This window comes from Salarias fasciatus, chromosome 4 (genome assembly GCF_902148845.1).
Source record: "Salarias fasciatus chromosome 4, fSalaFa1.1, whole genome shotgun sequence".
In the NCBI taxonomy this organism is placed as follows: domain Eukaryota; kingdom Metazoa; phylum Chordata; class Actinopteri; order Blenniiformes; family Blenniidae; genus Salarias; species Salarias fasciatus.
The window spans coordinates 11,775,320-11,799,253 of NC_043748.1; the positions used below are offsets into that span (position 1 = coordinate 11,775,320).

At 46.7% G+C, this 23,934-nt stretch overlaps 2 protein-coding genes across 3 annotated transcripts in view; one reads left to right on the forward strand and one right to left on the reverse strand.

Annotated features, from left to right (window-relative positions):
• Positions 1–172: 172 nt before the first annotated feature.
• On the reverse strand, positions 173–10,820 carry gpr139 (G protein-coupled receptor 139). The gene is made up of 2 exons (XM_030089150.1): positions 10,313–10,820; positions 173–1,389 (listed from the first exon to the last, which is right to left on the reverse strand). The coding sequence occupies exons 1-2, from the start codon at positions 10,458–10,460 to the stop codon at positions 386–388; spliced, it is 1,152 nt and encodes a 383-aa protein (XP_029945010.1). The 5' UTR covers positions 10,461–10,820; the 3' UTR covers positions 173–385.
• Positions 10,821–18,125: 7,305 nt separating this feature from the next.
• The window catches only part of proza (protein Z, vitamin K-dependent plasma glycoprotein a), a 31,158-nt gene continuing 25,349 nt past the window's right edge, over positions 18,126–23,934 (forward strand). Inside the window, exons 1-9 of one of the 2 annotated variants that reach the window (XM_030089141.1) lie at positions 18,126–18,260; positions 19,799–19,938; positions 20,403–20,554; positions 20,632–20,656; positions 20,739–20,852; positions 20,928–21,062; positions 22,060–22,175; positions 22,285–22,402; positions 22,495–23,030. In XM_030089141.1, coding sequence (XP_029945001.1) covers positions 19,860–19,938; positions 20,403–20,554; positions 20,632–20,656; positions 20,739–20,852; positions 20,928–21,062; positions 22,060–22,175; positions 22,285–22,402; positions 22,495–23,027 — 1,272 coding nt within the window. In that variant the 5' untranslated portion in view covers positions 18,126–18,260; positions 19,799–19,859 and the 3' untranslated portion in view covers positions 23,028–23,030. Of the gene's footprint in view, positions 18,261–19,798; positions 19,939–20,402; positions 20,555–20,631; positions 20,657–20,738; positions 20,853–20,927; positions 21,063–22,059; positions 22,176–22,284; positions 22,403–22,494; positions 23,409–23,934 lie in introns of those variants that run through there. The other variant, XM_030089140.1, reaches the window with a different exon arrangement.

Sequence of the window (23,934 nt, forward strand, 5' to 3'; positions counted from 1 at the left end):
GTCGGTGATGCGCCCTCAGTGGTCACTGAGCAGCAGTCACTCTCACACTCCAGATTTCGTTTTGTTTTTGTTTTTTGCGTGGAGGAAACAGTCGACATGTCTCTGATGCTGATCGTTGTTGTTTTTTTTTTTAAATACGCTATTGAGCAAGAGAGGTTTTGCCATTTTTCTGCCATGCGTCTGCTGCTGGCTTTTCCACCTCGCTAGCTAACTACAATGTTATCTCTCAGTGCTAGCTAAACTGCCACCTCCGAGCTCTCTGGGCGTGTTGACATTTTCAAACCTCAAAGAGTCCCGTGTGTGCAAAGCTGGTTGCCATGGAGAGAAAGCCTGACTACGTTCCCCAAACGACCGATGGCGATGACGGCTGCTGGCAGCTCTGGGCTCAGGAGGAAATGCAGATGGGCTTCCCGTTTTTGTCGTACTGGTACACCAGCATCTTGATGCAGTGGGAGTTGGCGGGCGAGATCCACGGGCTGCTCGTGATGGAGAAATTGTGGCTGGCGTAGAAAGGCGGCGGCTGCTTGCGGCAGTGCACCAGGGCTCGCAGCACGTTGGCCGCCATGCCTCGAAAGCGCTTGCTGATGAAGCAGTAGAGGAAGAAGTTGACGCCGGTGTTGAGCAGCGCCAGCATGTTGGCCAGGTCGGTGAGCACGTGCAGCAGCCGCCCGGCACTTGGCGAGGTCGGGGGCGGGGAGTAGAAGTGGTAGAGGATCATGAGGGTGCGCGGCGCCCACAGAACGGCGAAGATGGAGGTGATGGCGAGGAGGATGGCGGTGGTCTTGCCGGTGGAGTAACCCCGGAGGCGGAAGCAGCTGCGGCGCCTGCGGAGTTTGCGGACGATGACGGCGTTGAGGGAGAAGAAGACGGTGCAGGGGAGGAGGTACACCGTGGCGCAGTGGGCCCAGACCAGGACGTGCTGGGCCGCCGTTCTTCTGCTGCTCTCCCCTCCTCCTCCCCCCCCTCCGTCACCTCCACCCCCACCTCCGACCCCCGGCAGGCTGTGCCACAGCTCGGGCCACCAGTAATACGGCGCCGCGGAGAGCAAGCACCCGATGTACACGGCGAATATCACCCTCCGCGTGCGGGCCGGGTAGGAGACGGTGTGGTAGCGCAGCGGGTGGCAGACGGCGATGTAGCGGTCGATGGTGAGCGGCACGGTGATCCAGATGGAGGTGTGGATGGAGGAGAACTCCAGCACCTGCACCGCGCTGTTCAGCGACGGCGGCAGCGGCGCCGCCAGGATGAAATCCTCCAGGATGAAGTCGACGAAAACAATGAGGAGCAGAACCAGGATGTCGGCGGCTGCCAGAGCCAGGAGATAGTTGTAGGACGACTTCTGACGACGCAGCACCAGCTGGGACAGGATAACCACTGTCAGGATGTTAGCTAGCAAGGAGGAGGAGGAGGTGACGGGGGAGGTGATCGAAGGCGGAGGGAGACAGGAAATGAGGAAATGGAGGGAAAATGAATAAGGAGATGAAGAGAGGGAATGGATGCAGGTTAGGGCAGAGAAAGGAAACAGAGAAATTGAGTGTTAGTGCCCAGGTAATTGAAACAACCAGCAATAAACAAGACGGCGGCAAAGATGCAGAAGATAGCGGCTGAGGCGCTCTGCACATGTACTGTGGGCCCGAACACGAGCCGAGCGCAGTAAACAAACACAGAAGCGACGGGACAAAAGGTCCGAGATTGGTGTGCATATCTCTCAGTGAGTCATCCGGCGAAAGAAACATACAGCTCACTGTCACAGCGATATCTTCATTCAGTTTCTGCTCGCTGCACGCGAAAAGAAAAAAAAAAAAAAGAATTAAAAAAATGAAACCCTGTCATTAATTGCAGACAGTAGCTGCCATGTTTAAGCAGCTCTCCTCCTCTGTAATCTTCCTCCTGCTTATTGCTTTCCTCTCCTATCCTGCCCCCTTCATCTTCACCTGCTGTGTAATTCCAGCAGCACCTGCTTCTGCCTTTGGCCAAATTGTTATCTCTAATAAAGAGCAAAGCCACAAGGAAAAAAAAAAATAGGAGGGCAACATACAGCGGCAGAGCATAGGCAATCTGCTGAGTTCACGCCTGCCAGCCATCCCTCCGCCGGCAATTTAGCTTCTAAAACAATGCACAAGGACAGGCTGGTTTTTTTTTCCCATCGGCCTTACTTTTTTCAATCTCTACCCCATATTGCCAATATGGACCGTCATAACATCTCATCCATGTTGCCGGGTTTCTTTACTCATTTATTCTTGTCATCTTTACTTTTCATGTCCGGTAAATAGCCCGGGCGTGTGCTCGGTCATCTTTTCTGATGAAAAGAATGTGGCTACAAAGGCCTGAATGGGATTAATCCCAGTGCTCTATTTACTGAAGTATGACCTCTGTGCATGTGCACAGCGGCTGCACAGCATCCTCCTCCTCACGTGGACTTCACACAGTTTCAACGCTATATATGCAGTTCATCCCCTGTGTTATTTCCATCTTCTTGGCGAAGTCTATATGGTGGACACTCCAGCCTTCCTGGTGATGACAAACAACACACACACTCTTCTGACTGTGTGATATGAGTGACCAAGATGTCAATAATCAGCTAAATTAATTCTGTATTGATTTTAAATGCCTAAAGGAGAATAATTTTACATATATACTTATCTTAATAAACTTGTGTCTCCTATTTGGATTTTTCTCTTGATAATAAGAAAGTTTTCGCACCAAACGGTATGCTCCCTGTCGGTTCAGAGATTCAGTTTCGTGCTGTGATTGTTCAATTAAGTCCACACAACACTGTGTCTGAGCTCTGCTGCCGCCGACCAGCCTTGTTTAAGGGAAACCTGCTGGTGCAGCAGGAAGCCGGGTCGAACGCTTCCCCCGACTCGGATCCCTCGGACATTGCATTGCAGCCTCACAGACATCAATGCACTTTAACAGCTGTCACAGTTCACGTCGAGTGCGTGTGTGTGTGTGTGTGTGCGCGCACGCGTGCGAGTATAAGTGTGTGTCTGTGATCCTGTTCCCCCTTCGCTGTAATAGATCTGGGATTGGATTAAATATGGCAGCTTGGAGTCTGGCACATCACACTTCACAGCCTCAGCCACTATCAACTGATTACAAATTACAAAGCTGGCTCCAGATAATGACTGAAGATGTGCTCGCATGACAAGGAGGATGTGCAGCAGACGGCACGCACACACGCACACTAATACATGTGAATATGTGCACAGAAAGACACACAGACCATTAAAGATGCACCAATTCATTAGCGTTCAATCCATCAATAACCATAAATGAGACGTCAAAGCTGCTTACAAGACGCAACAAGCCAATATGTCTGTGTTCATGCTGTGCTGCTGCCCCTCCTTCACTCCTGTGTATCTGTGTCCTCATCTCATCTTTGGTTGTAGCCTGTGAGGAAGCTGGAAGCCTTCCCTCACTAATCAGGTGTATTCTGTATTATCAGTTTAAGAATAAATAATCTGGAAAGTCTTGGATTGAATAATTGCAATTACTAAGTAATTCATCCCATCTGGCCGTAATTCATGTTGTTTGAACTTTTTCTAAGTCTTTGTAAACTGTTTTTGTACTTTACTTGAGCTTACTTTGTTTTCTTAATGGCTCATGTTTCAAAGTTAAAGTGAAGGGATCAACACGTGCATGCATACTGCGGATTACTGAAGTTGATTAATCTAAGCGGAAAACATCAATTTAACAAAAATTCACCAGTAAAAAGAAAAAGGTTTAAGATTCCTTTCAAAAGGCATTTTGTATCAATAAATGTAATTTTTCACCTTTTACATGTGCATGAGTCGATTTCAGAAGCTGTTCTTCTCTTGGTTTTACTTACTTAAAATGAAAGTATTCTTTACATGTGTCTTCTACTTGAATGAGAAATATATATTTAATGAAAAAACTAAAATAATGATCAACAGCACACCACTGCTATCTGAAGCTCATTGCAGTGGTTGAATTTAACTGAACTCCCTAAATAAACTTCTTATTTGTTTTTGTTTTAATTGAGCGTTAAATAGGACTTCACAGAACAGGTTGTAGATGTTGGGAAGCGCCGTGCTGGACTCACAGTCAGCATATTGCGGATTTGAATAGAGGCCCGGTCTTCCTGCTCTGAGTTGGCATGTTCTCCCTGTGAATGGGTTTTCTCTGAGTCCTCCAGTTTTCACGTCCCAAAACATGCATGAGTTTAACGGTCGACTCTAAAATGAGTGAGCGTGACCATCTGTCTCCATGTGTCTCGTGTTCTTGGACCCGTTCTGAGAGTTTCCTGCTTTTGCGCTTTGTTAAACTAATGTTTCATAAAAAGAGAAGTTTTTCATCCAGCCAAGTGTTTGTGAGCTCTGGCAGTTTTCTGAAAAGAGAAAAAATAGATGAAAACACAATTTCAGAAATTACTCTGCAGTTTTTGGAGAGGAAAAAAAGAGGGCAGCTCGTCAAGAGTTTCATCTCCTGGAAGAACTGATAAAACAAACTGGAATCTGTGATTGAACTGCCAGGACTCAAGAGGCCAGAAAGAAACAAAACAAAAAACAAAACCAAGAATTTATAAAAACAAAAAAAAAGTTATTTTATTCTATTACGATATGAAGTGCAATGGCAAAAGAAAAGTAGGATTTTATTATTGCATTGTGAGAATTTGTAGCATTTATTTGTCATACATGATTTTGGAACATTGGATTTTGTTTTTGAAGGTTAAAAAAAAAAAAAAACGTTCTTTCCTTGCTCATGCGGATCTCTTGGTTCCTCTCTGTAAAAGCAGCCTTGAAATGACTACCTGTTGCATTTGGCGCTATATAAATAAAGCTGAATTGAATTCAGTTGAACTACAGAGTGGGCCTTGTCTAAATCGTACGAGGGGTCAAAGAAATCGAAGTAGAAATTCTTTGTATTACTTTGTATTCTAACTTGTTGGTCTTTCCATTATTGTCTTTTCTTCAGTCGCATTTCCTTTTCCTCCAAACAGCCGTGTGTGTCCCTGCAGTCTCCAAACTTTGCCACTGCTCATAAATTTCCTCATTCAGAACCACAACAAATCCACCACAACGCGGTTACCCTCATTCTGTCGCCTCACTTCCTCTGAACCTGCCCATTACTCTCTCACGTTCTCCACTCGCGGGCGGCGAGGTGCCGACCGCCGCCGGCCGGGTTTTATTCTGTTTGGGCTCCCCGGTGAGGCATGGCCCACTACAGACAAACAAAAGGGATCCGTCGCGAGCGTGACATTTCCATTTAGCCGCAGCCGCACTGCAGCGGCCTTCCCATTCATTTCAATTGACTCCTGCTCTTTACAGCGGGACAGAGCTGCTTGCGTCGGTCATGTGTTGGGTGGACGAGTTTGTCTTTTGTGTGTGGGAGTGCTCCTCCGTCTCCCCCCCCGCCCCCCACCCCCCACCCCGCCTCCCCTGCCGGGGCTCTAATATAACCATTGACGTTGTTTAGTGGGTAAGGAGAAGACACGGCGTGCTCCCTGAGGTGTGTAACGAGGCTGACTCATCCCGTCACTAAAGGGACGTGTTCAGATGGGCTGTCGACAAACGACCCTGCACCGCTTAACCCCCCGCAAACACAATCTAAACATCACACTCCTGCCTCCAGTTATTAGGCTTTCTTTTTTTGGCTCCATGGAAATGATGGAGTATTGTTAAAAAAGAAAATCATATCTCTTGAAAAGCAAATAAAGGCACAGCGTTGCAGCTTTGCAATCAAGTGAGTTTTTTTCTTCTTCTTTTCCTGTTTTTTTTTTTTTTTTTTTTTTTTTGGTGTCATTTGGAGGAAATTGAGGTCAGGCTTTAACGGCTTATCCGGAGGCTAATAAGATAGAAGAGAAGAATGAGAGAATAGACGGAGGGAGAATGAAAGTGTGGTCTGAGGAAGGTCACACAGAGTTAAAGAACTGAGCAGGTGATGGAGAAATTGAGAGGTAGATTAGAGAAAGAGAGAGACAGAGAGAGAGAGAGAGAGAGAGAGGGGGGGGGGGTGAATATCAAAGCTTGCTTCAAAGGTCACAGGCTTTTTGTTCCTGGTGACAACCATTTCTCTTTTGTCTTCTGTAAGTGTCAGACCGGACATAAAGCAGGACAATCCTTTAATTCTTCTGAACAAAAAGCAGGGGCTCATCATCACCACAAAGCCATGTGAAACACACACACACACACACACACACACACACACACGCACACACACACACACACACACACACACACACACACACACACACACACACACACACACTGAAGACCAAAAATATGATTAAACCGAGCTTATTTCAAATTCAAGGAAAAGAAATCATCAATCATATGCAGATTTATTGTTATTGCTTAAAAAAGATAATATATGCTCAAAGTGTGAACTGGGATCTATCCGGGCACAAAAGAGACAAAAGAAGAAAATTTCATTTGTGCTGAAATGAAACTTGTACTTTTAATGGTCACGTATAGAGAGCAGGAGGCCCCGGTGCGCTGATGATGGTATTGATGCAGCTGCAGAGCTCTGCTGCCTGCTCGCCTCAGCAGCCATTCGTTTTACAGACAGGCCAGAGTGACTCAAGGATCGGAGACGACTGTCCTCACATCAAGGCTGAAACTGTCGCCGGTGATGAGCTGCAGGTGCCGAGCGGCGCATGCCAAAAACCGATTACCATTTCACTGACAGGTTGGTAAAACGTGCTCACAGCTATGACCTGCCCTTGGAATTCCTTTGACCACTTTACAGAGTGGGGGGGGAGGGAAGAAGATGTTTGAAGAGTGAGGGAAAGCGGAAGATGAAATGAAAAACATTTGCTGTAGTTTGCTGTATATTCAGCAGGAGGTGTTGCGTTTTTTTGTTTTCAGCTGGTCGGACGAAGTCAGCTCTGTGACAGCTCATCTCTGATTTACTGCAGCTGCCTCTTCCTCTGCCTCCTCCGCTTTGCTCCTTCGCTTTCGGCCCAAACCTTCACCCCCACTCCATCCCGTTCACCGCAGCTAATCTCAAACTTCACTTTCAGAGCGATACTATCTATTAACAAGCCCCCGTCACTGGCGCAGATTGACAAATCAATAGTTCAAACTGAAAATCGATGGGGCCCATCTCTTCATTAGGTGGCAGGTGACACATGGCGTGAGAGATTGGGTGGGCTGCTGGCGCTCAACGTTTCTGACCTCCCTCCCCCTCCTGGATGGGAGTAAGAGCGGAAGGAGGTGTTGTCCGGCAAACATGTGGGGCGGTGACACATGACGGCGGGCCACAGGGTTGGAGGCGCTCGTCAACGTGAGCACACAGGTGGAGCAGGGGCTTCCTGAGAGTCTCTTGATGCACGTTTCCCCTCACACACACACACACACACACACACACCAAACGTCTCCTCCATGAAGCTAAATCCCGGAGCGATTACGGTTTTGTGGCTTAAGCTGTAAAATCAACAACGTCAAGAAAAAAAACGGTTTATAGGATTAATGTTTTGTTTTAATTTTCATGCAACGCCAGAACGGAGTGAGGCATAAATCCTAAAGCGACCGTAAACGTTGTTTTCTGAACAGCTGCTGAAACAACTGCTCCACCTGTTACTCCTGGGATGGTGCTCGCACTCTCTCCAAGGTCAAAACTGAAACACAATATTGCAATATTTGCAGTCTTCTCTGGATTAATCTGCAATGACTGTTTGAATAAACAAAGCACAATACAAGCATTTTATCTCACTCTTATGCATTTATAGTACACCAAATAAACTACTCGGGGTTAGTCTAGGTAACCCTAAACCAGCCTCAGGGAATGAAAATGCATTACTGCTCCTGTAATTACTTCTCTCTCTTATTTTTACAGCTGCTTTGATTGATGAAATAAACTCAAAATAATGTAATTAATGCACATAAATCAAACGATCCCAGCTTGTGTCTTTGCGCTGTGCTGCACTGTTGGTAGAGCAGATATTTTACTAACCGCTCAACGTTTCTCGGATCATTCGAATTCATCTTGAGGCAAAACTCAGGCGTAAACATCAAACTGGCTTCTGTTTGCCGATTATGCTGACAGACCACCGGAGGGAGTGGAATTTAAAATAAAGGTGTGCGGGTTAAACATCAGTGAGCAACCTTGATGAAGCACAAATTCTGCAACAAAACGTTCGACTCTACGATAATGGCTAAGAAACAGCTGTCTGGGCTCCAGACGTCGGAAGCACCTTCGCAGGAGCATCCGCTTATGTCACCCGACATCAGCTGATGGCTTCCCACCCGGAGCCCCGCGTCTTGAATGCTAATGCCACCAGGGATGCTGTACTGTACGGCGAGCGGGCTTCACCTCTGTAATCCCCAAACGGTGGGGGTGGGGGTGGGTGGGGTGGGGGAATCTGTCGCCTGCGACGCCCGTCCACGTCCGCTCTGTCTCAGGCAGTGTGGCGTGGCGAGTGGGGGAAGCGACGAGGAACGGAGAGGGTCGGCGATTAATTAAAAATGTGGCAATTCGTTTCAGCTCCGCCGTCTGCAGTTCCCCCCACCCCGGGCTTAGAGGTGTTACTTTGCAGGCTCGGCTCTTATTAATCTCTCTCTCTCTCTATTAGTGCTCTGATCTTTCTTTCTTAACTCCGCTGCTCTTCTTCTGGGTGTCCTTGACTTCCGCCTTGGCAGTCTCTCTCTTCGGTTTATCGTCTCCCTTGGTCTCTCGCTAATCTTTTCCCACCACTTGATGTGCCAAATCCTTTTTACTTCCCCCCCCATCACCTGCTTTCATGTTGCTTCCCCGCTCTCGATTCGACCCCTCGCCGTCTGCAGGTCAGAGTGTGGAGGACCGAGCAGATGTGGACGACGTCTCAGTGAAGCCCCGGCGCTGTTAACCAGGGAGTCGACGGCCGGTCCCCGGCAATCAGAATTACAGCCCTCATTCCATCCAGCGTGTTTAATACGTGCGGGTCCGCGGGTCACGCCGCTACTACTCACACGCACACGCCGCGCTCATGAAACATTCATGATGGCAGCGGAACGAGCTGTGTCATAATGATTGAATAAGTTGAACTCGCCGCTGCTGCCGAGCGTCGGCCTGCCGCGCTCGACGCTGCCGTTAATTCCGAACGGCTACTGTAGGATTACCTCCCGCTCGCAGGTTGTTGTCACCCCGTGATTAAACAAACAGACACGATCGCGTTTGTAAAGAGGACTCGGCGGCGGAATCGAATTAAAAACAACAGCCGGGAGAAGCGGCTGGCGCAAGGCTTGCTTCGCCATCCGTGAAAAACAATTAGGGGAGATTTGATCTAAAGTCTTTTACTCTTACAGGAAAGCAAATATCTGGAGGAACAGTAAAATGGCTTTTCTTCCGATAACATCTTTATCTCATTTTCTTCGTTAAAATTGAGGGCAAAGAAGTCTCTACTTGTATACTCAAAAGATAAAAGCTGTGGGTGAATTACTCATAATGTCTCTCATGGGAAAAGTAAAACATAACCTTTTCAAATTATTGTTGAATTGCGACAACTTCATTAAATGATGCTTCATGTTTGACGGCAGGATGAATGACCAGTTTAAGGAAGTGGACTGAATGCATGTCTGAAGCTCCAGAGGGTTTTTAATATCTGAACATTAATCTGTGATTAGGCATCTTTCCCTCTTTCATCTGACCTCCAGATTCTCTGCCTTTCTCCCCGTCTCTCTGTCTCTCTCTCTCTCACACACACACATGCACACACACACACACACACACACACACACACTTCTAAACACAGAGCACTTTACTTCCCTGCGTGAGTCTGGGTCAGTGCTCATAGATCACTCAGTGGGACGCAGACAGCGAAGAGGTCTGGCAATGAGTGTGAACGGAGTCATCATTCAGTGATAAAGATGCGAGAAGCAGGCACCATTAATTCAGGTCGTCCACACGAGCAAAAATAATCACTCATATTCTGTGGTGCATGCATGTGCCCATCAACGCCAGATCAGTGTAAACAGAAGCCGTTTCTAATTCAAAAATCAAAAATGTTTCAATGCTCTGTCAGAATTGTTGCTGCTTCTTCTTCATACGACTTGAATATACGTAAAGTTACAAATGCATCAGTGGACAGACACAGAGAAGTCGAAGTGAGCATGCATGCACGAGGTGACAGCCACAAGGTCAGGATGACAAATCAACAGTATGGGAGCCCGGAGTGGCACTCAGGAGCAGCTGTGCATGACACACTCACTTAGACCTGCACAGCAAATCAAGATGCAAAGCAAAACTCCAGCAGGACATCGATGCAGGCTCTAATCGAAGACCCGAGCGAACTGCCACAGAACGAAGCGCACACGTTTTAGGACAAGAAAAACGCCAAACACACACTTCTGAGAGTGCAGACGTGTCTTACCCGGCAGGCCAAGACAGAGCAGGATGCTGTAGTAGATGACGGGCAGCGGTCCCAGGGGGCATCCCTGGGCAGCCTCCGAGGGATTCTGCCCCGCGCTCCAGCTGCTCCCGTTTGGGGGGAAAACAGGGAAGATGTGGCTGTGCTCCATGGCCTCTTCCTTTATCCTCTTCCTCAGCTGCGCTCAGTGTCAAGAAGACCGGCTGCACCGGTCAGAGAAGCCGGCCGGCCGGTTTGGGTAGAGAGGCTGCTCTGTCCTTGGGTGCCAATCAGCATGAGTGTCTGTTTGCGTGCATTTGCGTGAGACAGCAAGGTTAAGTGTGTGAGAACGGAGGAAGGATGAGAGGAGACGGAGGAGGGAGAGACAAGCAGACGGGGAGATGTGAGAAGATGATATGTGTTAGTAGGTGACAAAAAAAAAAAAAGAAAAAAGAGGAAGGCGGCGAGAGGAGCTGAGAGGGAGGCGTGAAGAGGTGAGCGTGAAGGTAGAAGTGGAGAGGGGAGGATGCTGCCTGAGTGTGTGAGCGAGGGGGAATGAGAGCGAGCCGAAAGCACAGCGGGAGGAGGAGGAGGAGGAGGAGGAGGAGGAGGAAGGAGGAGAGAGGGAGATGGAGAGAAAGGGCACCGTTGAGAGCAGAAAGAGAGGGGGAAGCGGCAGGTGGGAGGCTGAGAGGGGGGCGAGGGGGGAGAAAGATGGGTTTGAGGACGACAGAGACGTAATAAAACTGATTGGGAGACAGATGTGACAGATGAGGAAAGACAAATGGAAGGTGAAGTCGGCCGTGGTGAAGGACGGAGTGCGTCTGTCCTCGTCCACCGGTTTGCTTCCCGTGTCTCTGCTGGAAGGTTTCCCTCTGAAAACGCTTGATTTGATGTTTAAACCACAGAAGCCTCTGACTCTAAAGCGCCCGTCAGGATTCAAACACTTCACAGATATCAATAAAAAATATATGGCCACGTGTGCCTGGACACGTGTTGGTCTGCGTGCGCGCGCGTGCACGTGCGCGTGCGCGTGGATGATGGGGGTTGGGGAGCAACAGCACAAATTTACCATGCAGTGTGAACGCTTTCAATTATCAGCTAAAATGTGCAAAGAAACTCAGGGCTGACAGTAAAAAAAAAAAAGAAAAAGACTCTTATTAAGACTACAAATTCTAGCAATAGCAGCGCCGCGCCTGCTGGATCCTTTTATTATGTATTCATTGGCCAATTTCTTTACAAATACGAGAGCTGTTGCTCCGTGTTCAAATAAAATCTTTATTCCGTACGATTCTTCCCGCTGCATTGCTCTCTTTGACCAGCCTAATGAACGTAACGCAGCAGAGATCAGTGGGGAAATACTCCTGGATGAGTGCTGTGAGCCGTTCTGATTGTTGGGAAAATAATAAATTAAGCGAGGGGAAAAATCCCATTTCAATCCAGACTAATGAATTAGCTTTAGGACCTTTTAAGGTGTTGCTGTTTGTTATTGCAGCATGTCTGAAGAATGTCAAGTGTGTTTTGAATCCAGTTTATTCTGTTGAGAATCTTTAAACATTGCTCGTAGCAAACATATTTTTCGACCCCTTGTAAATATTAATGTTAGAACTGTCAGTCTTCATTTTATTGTCATTGGAACATTGTTTTGTTTTGTTTTTTCACCCCTGTGCAGTTCAGGTGAATTATGAGGATTAGATTCTTCATTTGAAGCTTGAAAATGTTACAAACATCCTGCCTGTGGCCGTGTGTGTTTTGGACTGTTGTGTTAGTGTGTTACATTTCTCTTGCTTGCTGTTATTTCAAGTTAGGATTAGTTAGATTGCTTTGCTAATGGTGCCATTACTTATTTTTGAAGTAGCATTAGAGCCTGATATATTAAACCCGATAAAGTTGATATAGCAGATAAACCTGATATATTGAATCTCTCAAAGTAAGCATTGTGCTATTTTATTCCTCATAATATTTATAAGTTGTTTCTTCATGGATTTATAACCACACTGTTGGAGCATTTTGTTTTAGACGTGTTTTTAAGAAGACAAGTGGGTCTAACTTTTTTTTTTAAAGAAAATACAAAAAGGGTCATTGAAGCATCATTAGTTATTTATCATCATTTCATGGTTATTGCTACAGCACGTTGTTTTATTTCTATGTTTATGTGTAGTGTAGGCAGAGTTAAGTCATTTGTCAGGTCAATTGATTCCTACTTGTTCACTGGGGATGGTAGAGGTGTCAGTGGGGAAATGTTGCCGATGAAAAGAAGAGGAAGAAAAAAAGATTTCCTCAGAAGTATGAGCATCTTGGAGTTGTTGCCATGTTGATTAAACATATTATGGCCCTCATTCCCCACAGAATGGAAAAACGGGAAAAAAACCAACAGTGAAGAAAAGAGGATAAAGAGGATTACGCTTTAAAAGCTACGTTTAGCTTTCAGCTCCAAGAATATGAAATGTTTGCTTCAATCCGACATGTTGGAATCTTTGAAAACTACATTGCACTGTCAGCGTTTCCACCCCCAATAATCTATAAGCATGTAAAATATAGGGCACCCACGTATTTCAGTAGCCCCAAAAGTTACCTACTAGCAGGGTAATCTGACTGTTTTGTCTGCTGCAGGTTTTTTAACCCACTAATTGATTAGTTTACTAACATACAATTCAAATCTGTCCTCATTTGACAGCATTAGCTTCTCCTAAAAGCGCCAGCCGAATGCTGTGGGAGCGATAACTGACCGCCCTCTCACTTTCCTTCCAGAGCTAATTTCTCTACCTCTCAGACAAAAAAAAAAAAAAAAACAGAAAGAGCAAATGGATGGCTGTCCCCCAGCACCGAGCAGCTGTGATTCATCCCGGATGAAGTCTGGATTGTGGCTACAGCGCCTGAAACGACAGGGTCTTTCATGTTTTCTGTGCCTGCAGAAAAGCGAGGCACCAGGACAGCTTCAGTACGAGCGCCGTGTCCATTTAGAGAGCTGTCAGCTGCGTCTGCTCCCCGATCTGGGCCTTCTGCCGCCGCTCCACAGGTCTGCAGGAATAGAGCCGCCCGGCGCTCATCTGCGCCGCCAGGCCGAGATACTGTAGATCATCATATCAAGGTAGCGCACGAGGCTGCGATAAGGACCCCAGGGCAGATGAGATTAAAGAGCCTCGCCAAGGAAAGACAGCAGGAAAAGGGGCTTTGTGGAAGTAAAATAAGCAACTGTACTTTTGAGAAGAGAGCAGCACTTCACCCCTGTACAGGAACCAGGAGCCGCATAAAAGGAGGAACTATTTGGAGAAAATATCCAATAATGGATGACCTGTTTCTGCTGAAAGCCACAAGAATCAGACGAAATGAAAGAGTGAAAGTGTGAGTGCAGGCTAGAGGAGTGAAAAAGAGCAATCACATGTGCTCAAGTTTATTTATTTATTTTTTTCTTCTACACACGAACGAATGAGCTGCGGGCGAAACGGGAGAGGGGGGAGCTCCACGATTAAGTGTTGAATAAAATATGGCCCAGTGACGTGAATTGATCACAGAGGAATGTGGGACAGAGGAAGGCGATTCTTCAAGAGCAGCTCGTGTGGCTGTGAAAGACCCCCACAGGGCTCGGTCCAGCCGGCTCTCCAGTATTTAATACGGCATCGTCATTGGTCCTTGTCGCACAAACTCAGTTCCCCACAAAACCTTAAGGTGCTTTGACACACATGTGACTCTGTGTGCATGAAAGTATCGTGATGTGGAACTGAAGTTATAATGTAGTATTATTATTCTTCAAAACCAAACCAGGGCAGGAAGTGGCTGTTATGTGTTGCTGGGTGGGCATACCTTCACCTGACCTCATTATATCCCCGGGTGATTTATGTGTGTGAGTGTGTGTGTGTTTATACCTCATTACATCACCGCTACATGGATCATCTGGAGACCTCGCGCCGCCGGGTCCTCGCCGTGAAGCAGACACGCACAAGCATGCAGAGTGTTGTAGCGTCAAACTGACAGACATTCGCTTGTTTTTCTGTTCGTCACATTAAAATTCATGACCAGGAACTGAACCGTCTAGAGCAGAAGAATACAGCATGAGTATTTAAAGATATTGCATCTGCATGACCCTTGAATACATCAGTCACTGATTTCTTACTGTTTTGCACTGAAAAATACATATTTTGGAGAATCAGTTCACTGCAAATCCTCAGGTTTTTATCTTTGCCTTTCAGATACACACAATACCTGCAGGACATTTGAAACTGTGGATGACCGACCAATGTTTGGAAAATGTGTACGGAGCATGATTTCATATTGCTGGTGGTTTTTTTCAGTGACACTGAGACTAATTGATGAAGCAATTGTGTGAACACAGCATGGTTAAAGTTCACTTGTTTTCAACTCTTCCTAATTTAAAGTGTCCAATTAAATTAAGTATCACACCCACAATTATTATTTTTTTTTTATTTCCATGATCTTGTTTATTCATTTTGTGATCTCTTACACCATTAATGGACAGACACATGGAGAGGCAAATACTGAAAACTATGGATGAAGCACAAAACCTGTCAAATAAAAGCAAAGCTGTAAATGATGAAACAGAGAAAACAGAGTTATCTGATGTCTTGCTTATGCTTTGATGGATCCATCCATCCATCCATCCATTTTCTACCGCTTATCCGGGGCCGGGTCGCGGGGGCAGCAGTCTCAGCAGGGATGCCCAGACTTCCCTGTCCCCAGACACTTCCTCCAGCTCCTCTGGGAGGATCCCGAGGCGTTCCCAGGCCAGCTGAGAGACATAGTCTCTCCAGCGTGTCCTGGGTCTTCCCCGGGGTCTCCTCCCAGTGGGACATGCCCGGAACACCTCCCTGGGGAGGCGTCCAGGAGGCATCCTAAACAGATGTCCGAGCCACCTCAGCTGGTTCCTCTCGATGTGGAGGAGTAGCGGCTCTACTCCGAGCTCCTCCCTGGTGACTGAGCTCCTCACCCTATCTCTAAGGGAGCGCCCAGCCACCCTACGGAGGAAGCTCATTTCGGCCGCTTGTATCCGGGATCTTGTCCTTTCGGTCATGACCCAAAGCTCATGACCATAGGTGAGGGTGGGAACGTAGATTGACCGGTAAATCGAGAGCTTCGCCTTTCGGCTCAGCTCCTTCTTCACCACGACGGACCGATACAACGACCGCATCACTGCAGCCGCTGCACCGATCCGCCTGTCAATCTCACGCTCCATCCGTCCCCCACTCGTGAACAAGACCCCAAGATACTTGAACTCCTCCACTTGGGCTAGGGTCTCTCCACCAACCTGGAGGGGGCAAGCCACCTTCCTCCGGTCGAGGACCATGGCCTCGGATTTGGAGGTGCTAATCCTCATCCCTGCCGCTTCACACTCGGCTGCGAACCGCCCCAGTGCATGCTGTAGGTCCGGGTTCGATGAAGCCAACAGGACAACATCATCTGCAAAAAGCAGAGATGAAATCCTGTGGTTCCCGAACCGGAACCCCTCCGGCCCCTGGCTGCACCTAGAAATCCAAATCTTTCAAAATAATATTTTGGTAACACTTTACTTGAAGCACCCGGTATAACACGTTATAATTAGTTATAAACACTCATAAATGATCATAATGTTTCATAACCCACTATACAGCATAGGGTTTGGGTTTGGGTTTGGGTTAGGTCCTGATGTTATAAAGCATTGTGATCATTTATGAGTGTAGTTGTACAGTGCTATAATGTATTTATAAGGTGTTATATAAGGGGAAAGTGGTTTCAGAAAATTGTTGGAATGAAAGTCATCAAACTATTTTAATGGATTCAAGTGTCATAATAATGATCATCATTACACTAATATATTTGATTTTTTATCACATTTTATTGTTTTATAGTCTTTACTGAATAATCTGAGCGGTGACCCAGCAGACGGCTGTAAAAGTCTCTGACATTGCTAAAGAGCAGAAAAACTGTAGAAAGATAGGTAGAAAATAATGGTGACTCCAGTCTTTCACAGCAGAGAGTCCTGGGTCCATCCTCAGCCTGTTAAATCTGTCAGAGACTTGTCAAGTATCAGGAGCCATTAATTATAGATGCTTTCTGTGGAACCCGGAGGTGTTTGTTTTGTCTGCCTGTAAAATTGAGCCCTGGATTTGAAAAGGAGCGGGTCGCTGAGGTTACACGTGAGCGCCGCGCCGCCGCTTTCTTCCCCACCGCCCTCCAATTTGGAGCCAACACTCAAAAAATAATGAGAAGAGAGGAAAGAAATGCGAGCGAGAAAGAGAAGGTGAGAGCGAGGCAGAGGTGGAGAGGGCGAGAGACGATTCAAGACGAGGGCATTGAATAAAACATAACAGCGAGAAAGAGATGGATGGATGGAGTAGGTGAGCGTGATATAATATACAGTACAGAGCTCTAATGTAAATTCTCTAATATGAGGCAATAAGCCGTACACGTGGTTATACATGTGCACGGCTCCAGCCACAACACTGGGTCTCACCTCAGACTGGAACCGCCTGGGAAATCACCCAAATCTCAGTCATTTGCACGTCTTGCTGCATGCCTGCAGGCCTGGGCAGGATATCTGTTCACTCTCACCCTCCTCTGGGCGGGTCTCCCCGGACCGGGCAGTCCACTTCCTGCCTCTGTCCGGCACCAGGGACCAGCTGGTCTCATAATACTTCCGCCATTATACTTGGGAAATGAAGACATTTAACACAGCAGCAGCTGAGGTTAGAGCCCCGTGGCCCAGCCTGTGAATTATACTGCTCTCATAAACTATCCCATTAAAACAAGACCACCGAGGAAGGACGTAGGTTCTGCAAACCGCAGGCCTGATGACAAAATGCCTGCATGTGATTATGCTCATTTAATCATCAACAGCGAGAATCACTGAGGTTCACATCATGACACAAGGCCGTGCAGGTTTTGCTGTTGCTTGTAAAATGTTGTAAATTACAGGTTGTTCTAATCGTGCACTTGAGTTTAAAAAAAAACAAAAAAAAAACACAGAGTCTCTCTTGCTGTCAGCAGCTAATCGTCATGCTCACTATGATTTTCATGTTTCTGCTTCAGATGATTTGTGTAGTTCTCTAATCCGGTCCTGGGTTATTTGCCGTTGTCTCAACTCGCCTGTGTTTGTTTGCAGTTTGGCTTTTATTTATTGATCCCTGCAGATTGTCTCGTTTTGTTTGATCAAGTGTGCACACTTCAGAGCTCTGATCAAACGGCTGTGAACAATCACAGTGAAGGTCTTAATTCAGCATGTCGGTGTTTTTCTTCCCCGGGTTTTCAGATGAAGCCGTTCTGCGCTCTGGACTGAAACAGAATACATCGTTGGTGTTCTCTCTCCTCCCCTTATTCTCCTACAAACTGGTTCATCCGCCTGAGCTGAACTCATTTTCTTTGTTCTACCTCCTCTGAGATGCTCTTCCTACAGAACCCCAACAAGTTTCGTACAAGCCTGATGGTAGCTGACACCTCAAACCTGAACATCCACCTCCACCTAATAAACTCTGACACCCTGACTTCACTGCTGCACTTTAACAGCTCGATTTGAAAAGAATAGCTATTGATCCTCCTTAACCGAGTCCTCCCAAGAAACTTTATAGTTTAATACAGTGTTCAACAAGGAGGACGAAACACCCCTGTCTGATGAACAAGCTTATCATTCCTTTAAATATCAGCATTATGGTTTGTGTACATTTTATGTAAATATAGTTTTATTACTCAGTTTCGGGTGTATTTCTCTGTTTTTCCTGTCTGCAGTTTGTTTCCTCTCGGCTGTAGAGAACATGCAGTCCCCTGTGTGTGTCCTCGGTTCTCATCCCGGTCTTACAGCGCCCCCTACAGTTGAGCTCCTGTCATCAGCGTCTGCATGCATACAGTAAACAGTGAGGCGGAGACGGGGACGGGCTCGGATGTGCTCACTTCACGGTACTTCTGGATCCTCGGGCCCGACCCTTCCAGGACGCAGCGGCGGAGAGAGGGCGCAGGCCGGCAGGCATCGACTCAGTCCCGGGCGGTAGGTAGAGAGCATCCACCCGCTGCTGCCGCTGCTGCCATTTGTTTGTACCGTTACCGTTACTCTCCGGCCTGCTGAGCTGAGCCGACCCGCCCTGAACGCAGGGACACCTCTCGCTGTGTTTGGATGGAGCCTCCTCCATCGCTCCATGTTTGCTGGACGGGAGCTAAAAGCTAAAGCAGAGCAGGACGGCGGGTCCCGAAAACGTCAGAATAATCCCGCTGTGATCCGGAGAACAGCCCCCGTAACACCAAAAACACGGTATCAGGGCGCTTTGACGGAGCTGGTTTTGTTTGCAGTGTGTAAACAAACAGTGTGTCATGCTCACCAACATGGCAGCATTTTACCCACACACAGCTTCAGTGGCAATATAATAATAATTAATATTACTAAAACGACCCATTTGAAAGCTCTTTGATATAACTTATAACGTAATAATGCTCAATAGCGTAAAATTCTTTAGCCTTTTTTCAATTTAATAAAGCCCATAATGTTGTAACTTACCAATTATATATTATATTTGATCAATGATGACATTTTGCCAGTAATATACGTTTTTACATGATTGAAATATCATAAAAATCATTTGAAAATGTAATAACTACATTTATTAATGTGGTTATTACATAAATGGGACTGCTTTTCTCATAAGCAAAAGCTTTATTGCTGGTTCTATGCAGTTTGCTTATCAAAAGTAAGTATGGTGGTTTTACTAGTAGTCATGTTCACTTGTTGTGGATACATACTATTCAAAACCCTCAGTCATGGTTGTAAGAAATCTATTTTGAATTTTCTTTATGTTCATAAAAGTTGAAATGTCCACCGGTGTTTGGTTTCAAATTAATGTCACAGGGGCAAACTCAAGGACTTTAAAGAGGAGAAGTAATCTCTTTCAGTTGTAGAATGTAACACTGTGTTTGAAGGAGGGACGGCTTCAATCATTGTGAGGATTGTTTCAATTAACATCCATGCATTTAGTCTCAACCTTGTCACACAGTGATATGACATCATTTCAATTGATACCTGTCCCCAAATAAACATAAAGCCATGTCCTCTGCGTGTAGTTGGATGAAGATACTTAAATATGACACTTTCCTGACAGTCCAAAGCACTTCACATATGTTTTCCTGATATATGAACTAATGTGTTTCACCAAAACACATTAGAAAATAAAATAACAGTTTTTAAAAAGCTTTAAAACGTCAAAGAGAAGACGAGAAACGCAAACAGCTTCCCTGGCAATTTGGAAGTATTGATGGCTCCTCGCTGCAGAGGACTCCCTAAATGAGGCGATTAACTTCATAAATAAGCAGCGAGCCAGCTGCAGCCCAGACCAGGCAATAACTGCACTGCACCACGATAAGTGCACTCCACTCCCTCATAACAACCAGCAGAGGTTTCTATTCATTCCCAGTAAGTGCAACGCTGAAACACATTAAATGACTCTCATTTCTCTCTCGGCTGCTCTGCTCTGGGTCTCCTCGTTTTCACCTGTCGCCCTGTGCATCACGTCTGTTATCTGCTCGCTGTGTTTCTAGGAGGACACACTCATCCAAGCAGCACTGACTTCTTTGGACTGGGATTGGATTCGGAGTCACCATGCGACCCGCGGCAGCTTCTGCCGCCCTCCTGTGTCTGCTGGCCGGAGCCATGGCGGCCGTTCAGCTCCCAGAGACGGGTGGGTGGGCCAGACATGGAGCCCGATGCTGCTGGAAGCTGAATCTCAAGTCAAGAGAGGGAACAGAGATGTCAAATTAAATGTGTACAATGTTAACAAACAGCTATTTATTCTACTCAAAATGGATCATAAACAAGTTTTGATGATGATGTGCAGATGAAGCTTCGTGAAGCGTCATGAACCACTGCTTTACTTTCTGAATCCACTAGATGGTGCTATCTGTTCAAGAAATGTTAGAAAGCACACTTCATTTCTAGTTCTTCAGCCTCTATCTTAGCTCCAGGAGTGCCATCTAGTGGTTTTCAGAAAATGAAGACAGTGGTTCATTAAGCCTCATGAAGCTTTATCTGCAACATCACTAGTTTTAGATAATTGTTGCAGAAATTTCAGTTTTAGGAAGCTCCAAATATTAGGAATAAGCAGCTTGGCGATTTAGATAACTGAGACGTGTCCCGTGTCCTCAGTGTTTCTGGACAAGCAGCAGGCGAGCTCGTTGATGTCCCGTCAGAAGAGGAACACGGGCGGGAGCCAGGCCTCCACTCTGGAGCAGGCCTGCATGGAGAAGGTGTGCACGTACGAGGAGGCCAGAAGGTTCTTCCAGGACTCGTACCGCACGGTGAGCTCACTCTTCGCCCCCTCCTCAAACCACTCTCTGCAACTACAGCTGACCGCTCCGTGCTTCCTCTCTTCCAGGATATCTTCTGGTCGGTCTACATCGGTGAGCGCCGTGTTTTAATGCCTCTCATTAGTGCACGTTGCCGCTCAGTGCATCCTCTCACTGCCTCCTTGTTCGGCTTTAGATGGAGACCAGTGTGCAGAGAAGCCGTGCAAAAACGGAGCCATGTGTTCAGACAGCGTGGGAGGATATGACTGCGTCTGCAAGTCTGGCTTCACGGGCGTCCACTGTGAAACAGGTACGAGCGACACGTCAGCGTCGGTTTGACTTGATCCTCTGTGCGATCGCTGCAACCTTTCCTCTCTGCTTCCAGACCAGACTCTGTGCACCCTGGAAAAAGACAAGGGCTGCTCCCAGTTCTGTAAGCCAGACTACATATCCTACAAATGCTCCTGCGCTCCGGGATGGAGGCTCAGCTCCACCGACAGGAATAAGTGTGAACCAGCAGGTACGTTGGGCTCAATAGATCCTGTCAGTTGTTTCTAAGTTACGACTTTTAACCACAGCAGCACAGAATTCGTCCTGCAAACTGTCGTCATTTAATGTTAAAACTTCACTAAAATGGACTGCTTTAATAAGAGCGATCCACACCATATCACTATGTAGCACTGAGAGAAAGATAATGAATCAGATTAATGATATTGTGAGGGTAAGAGAGAAGGAGGAAGGCTGGAGCAATAAAAAAAAAAAAACTGTAGTGTCTCCAGGAGGACAGAGGTTTATTCAGAGGAGGAGCAGAGTGGGATAAAATACCTGAAGTTACGATGTGATTTGATTCATGTGAGGGAGAAAGTGTAAGATGTTTTTTTTTTTCCATTGCCCCGAGGACGAGTACTTTCACTGCCGTAATCCATTAAACGATGTTGTTTCACCTTGAGTTTCTCCGCTGCGTGAAGGAGAGGAGTCTCTGCAGGGCTTTCCTGGTGAATGTGGAGTTTATTGCTTCTATTTATGATGTGAGATAAAACTTATTTGTGCTGGAAGGGAGTTCAAAGTCGAACGTCGGTGAGGGATATTTTTTGTGGGGGGGGGGGGGTTTCAACACCAAATGAAGTTCGACTGTTTGGGTCCAGAAAAGTTAACAGTGATTCCAAAAACGAGAGTCAGTGTAAGCAGGTATCTCAGTCTGTGGAATGTGGTTTTGATTAAAGTTGTACTCCAGTTCCCAATTTAATGAAAACATCTCAGTCAGTCTAAATACAGTGGATATAGATGATACTCAGAAAAACACACTTCCTCGCCAGTTTTCATGGTTAAGACAGAGGGGAACTGCGCTCAATGAATTCATTTCACAGCCGCACAAATGTCCTTAACGCTGGCAGTCGAGAAAATGAATGTTTTTATTTGTTTTAGATAGAATTTTTCACAGTGATTCTCATCAGCATCAAGGATCTGAAGGCCTCTGAAAGAGGCGTCTATTAACAGTATTAATCCTCTGCTGTCAGTTGCTTACCCCTGTGGTAAGGTGAGGAGCCTGAGCCATGGGGAGATAAGATATACCAGTAACGCGCAGACCAACTTTGAAGGATTCATCTGCACTTCCAAAGAGTGTCCCTGGCACGTAAGGATTCACACACACACACGATGACACACTGAATTACATGCCTGTGATGTTATTTTCTTCCCCACAAAGACAGTGATCCATACTCCTGTGGTCATGTTGTTTGCAGGCGTTCCTGAAGAGTCCAGAGTCAGCAGGTTTCTGTAGCGGCGTCATCCTGAAAGACAACCTCGTCCTGACCACGGCGCAGTGTGTCACCAAATACGATTCCTACCAAGTGGCCGTTGGTGAGTGAACAAACCGCAGAGGGTATCAGCGTGCCTGCACTGGTGCAGTGATGCTGTTAGTGAGCTTGGTTATAATCGTCATGTTTCTTCAGACAAACGCAGTGTGACTCCGGAAAGCGACGGAAGCACGTTTTTCGTGAAGAAGCATCACATCCACCCTCGCTATGTGGAGGGACGTCCCGAGAACGACCTGGCCTTGATCGAGCTCCGCGACCGAATCAGGTTCTCCAGCACCGTCATGGCCGCCTGCCTGCCGGAGAAGGACTTTGCCGAGAGCATCCTGATGAAGGGGGACCTCCCGGCGGTGGTCACCGGCTGGAGGGAGCCCAGAGACAGGCCCGCTTTCCAGGGTCAGCTCTCGCTCAACCACCTGGCGTACAACCGGCTGCCGCAGTGCCTGGACACTTTCCCCGACCTGATGACCAACAAAATGGGCTGCACCGCCCCTCGAGCCCGGGCCGACTGCGACATGAGCGCCGGCAGCCCCCTGCTCACTCTGTACCGGGACGTCTTCTTCCTCACCGGGGTGGTGAGCAAGCCGCCCGGCGCCGACTGCACCAAGGGCTACATCTTCCAGAAGGTGTCGCGCCACCTGGGCTGGCTGCGGAGCCTGGGCGCGCGTTAGAGGGGCGATCAGCGGCGAATATATTATAAAACAGGGAACACCATGAGCATTGTAGTCTTCTCTTCTTATTAGTCCTGTGAGAGTAGCCATAACCACCCTAACATCATACACACTGTTGTCTCTTCCCTCTCTGGGCACTTCCTCTTAAATCCACCAGATGGCGCCGTGTTAACATAAACAGTACAGACCTTACTGCATGTGTCTGACAACCTCAAGATTAGAAACCGCAAGAGGTGTGTGAGTTATTCAGCTTGTGTGTTTGTGATGTGGCCATACCTTTTAGCAGCTCTTAAGGGATGTTATTTTAACAATATCTGTATCGGTTGACATGGACCTTTTAAAACTCCCTCTTCTCGTGTGAATGTAATAAACATTAACACCTCAGCCTCTGTCGCCTACGTCGTTAATATCCCTGAAGAGTATGCTGAGAGAAGAGGAAGATTTGATCTACAAATAGAAACAATAAGAGTGAAAAGTTCACTTGTAAACACTTTGAGATGTGTCACCTTGTTTTTAAGCGGTTCCCAGTGTAATATATCCAGTCGTCATCCAGTGCGTCACAGAGATGACACAAAACAGACAAACATAAACTAACAGTAATCTGAAGTCACGGGTTGAAATAACATAAATGTCTTTGGACTGTCTGCAGGAGGTACCTGCTGAGAACTGCACAGGGAGAACATGCAAACAGCACAGAAAGACCCAGACCGCTTCATTTTTGTTTGTTTCTCATTTGACGTCTCGAATTTAAGTAAACTGCTCTATTTCTGTCTCACACACAGGTTTATCAGTGCTGTAGCGTCAGTTCCAAACTCCATGTTATTCTGTAAATATTCAAACATAAAGATGTAGAATCCTGAAGCACGTGGTGGTGGTTGGGCAGAGCGGAGGTGTCGTGGTTTACACT

What these genes read in the sequence shown, in the direction of transcription:
- gpr139 (XM_030089150.1), bottom strand. Translation starts at nt 10,460, where the DNA reads ATGGAGCACAGCCACATCTTCCCTGTTTTCCCCCCAAACGGGAGCAGC. An exon ending in GCTCTGTCTTGGCCTGCCGG is followed by an intron (nt 1,390 to 10,312) that starts GTAAGACACGTC and finishes CCTCCTTGCTAG; the next exon opens with CTAACATCCTGACAGTGGTT.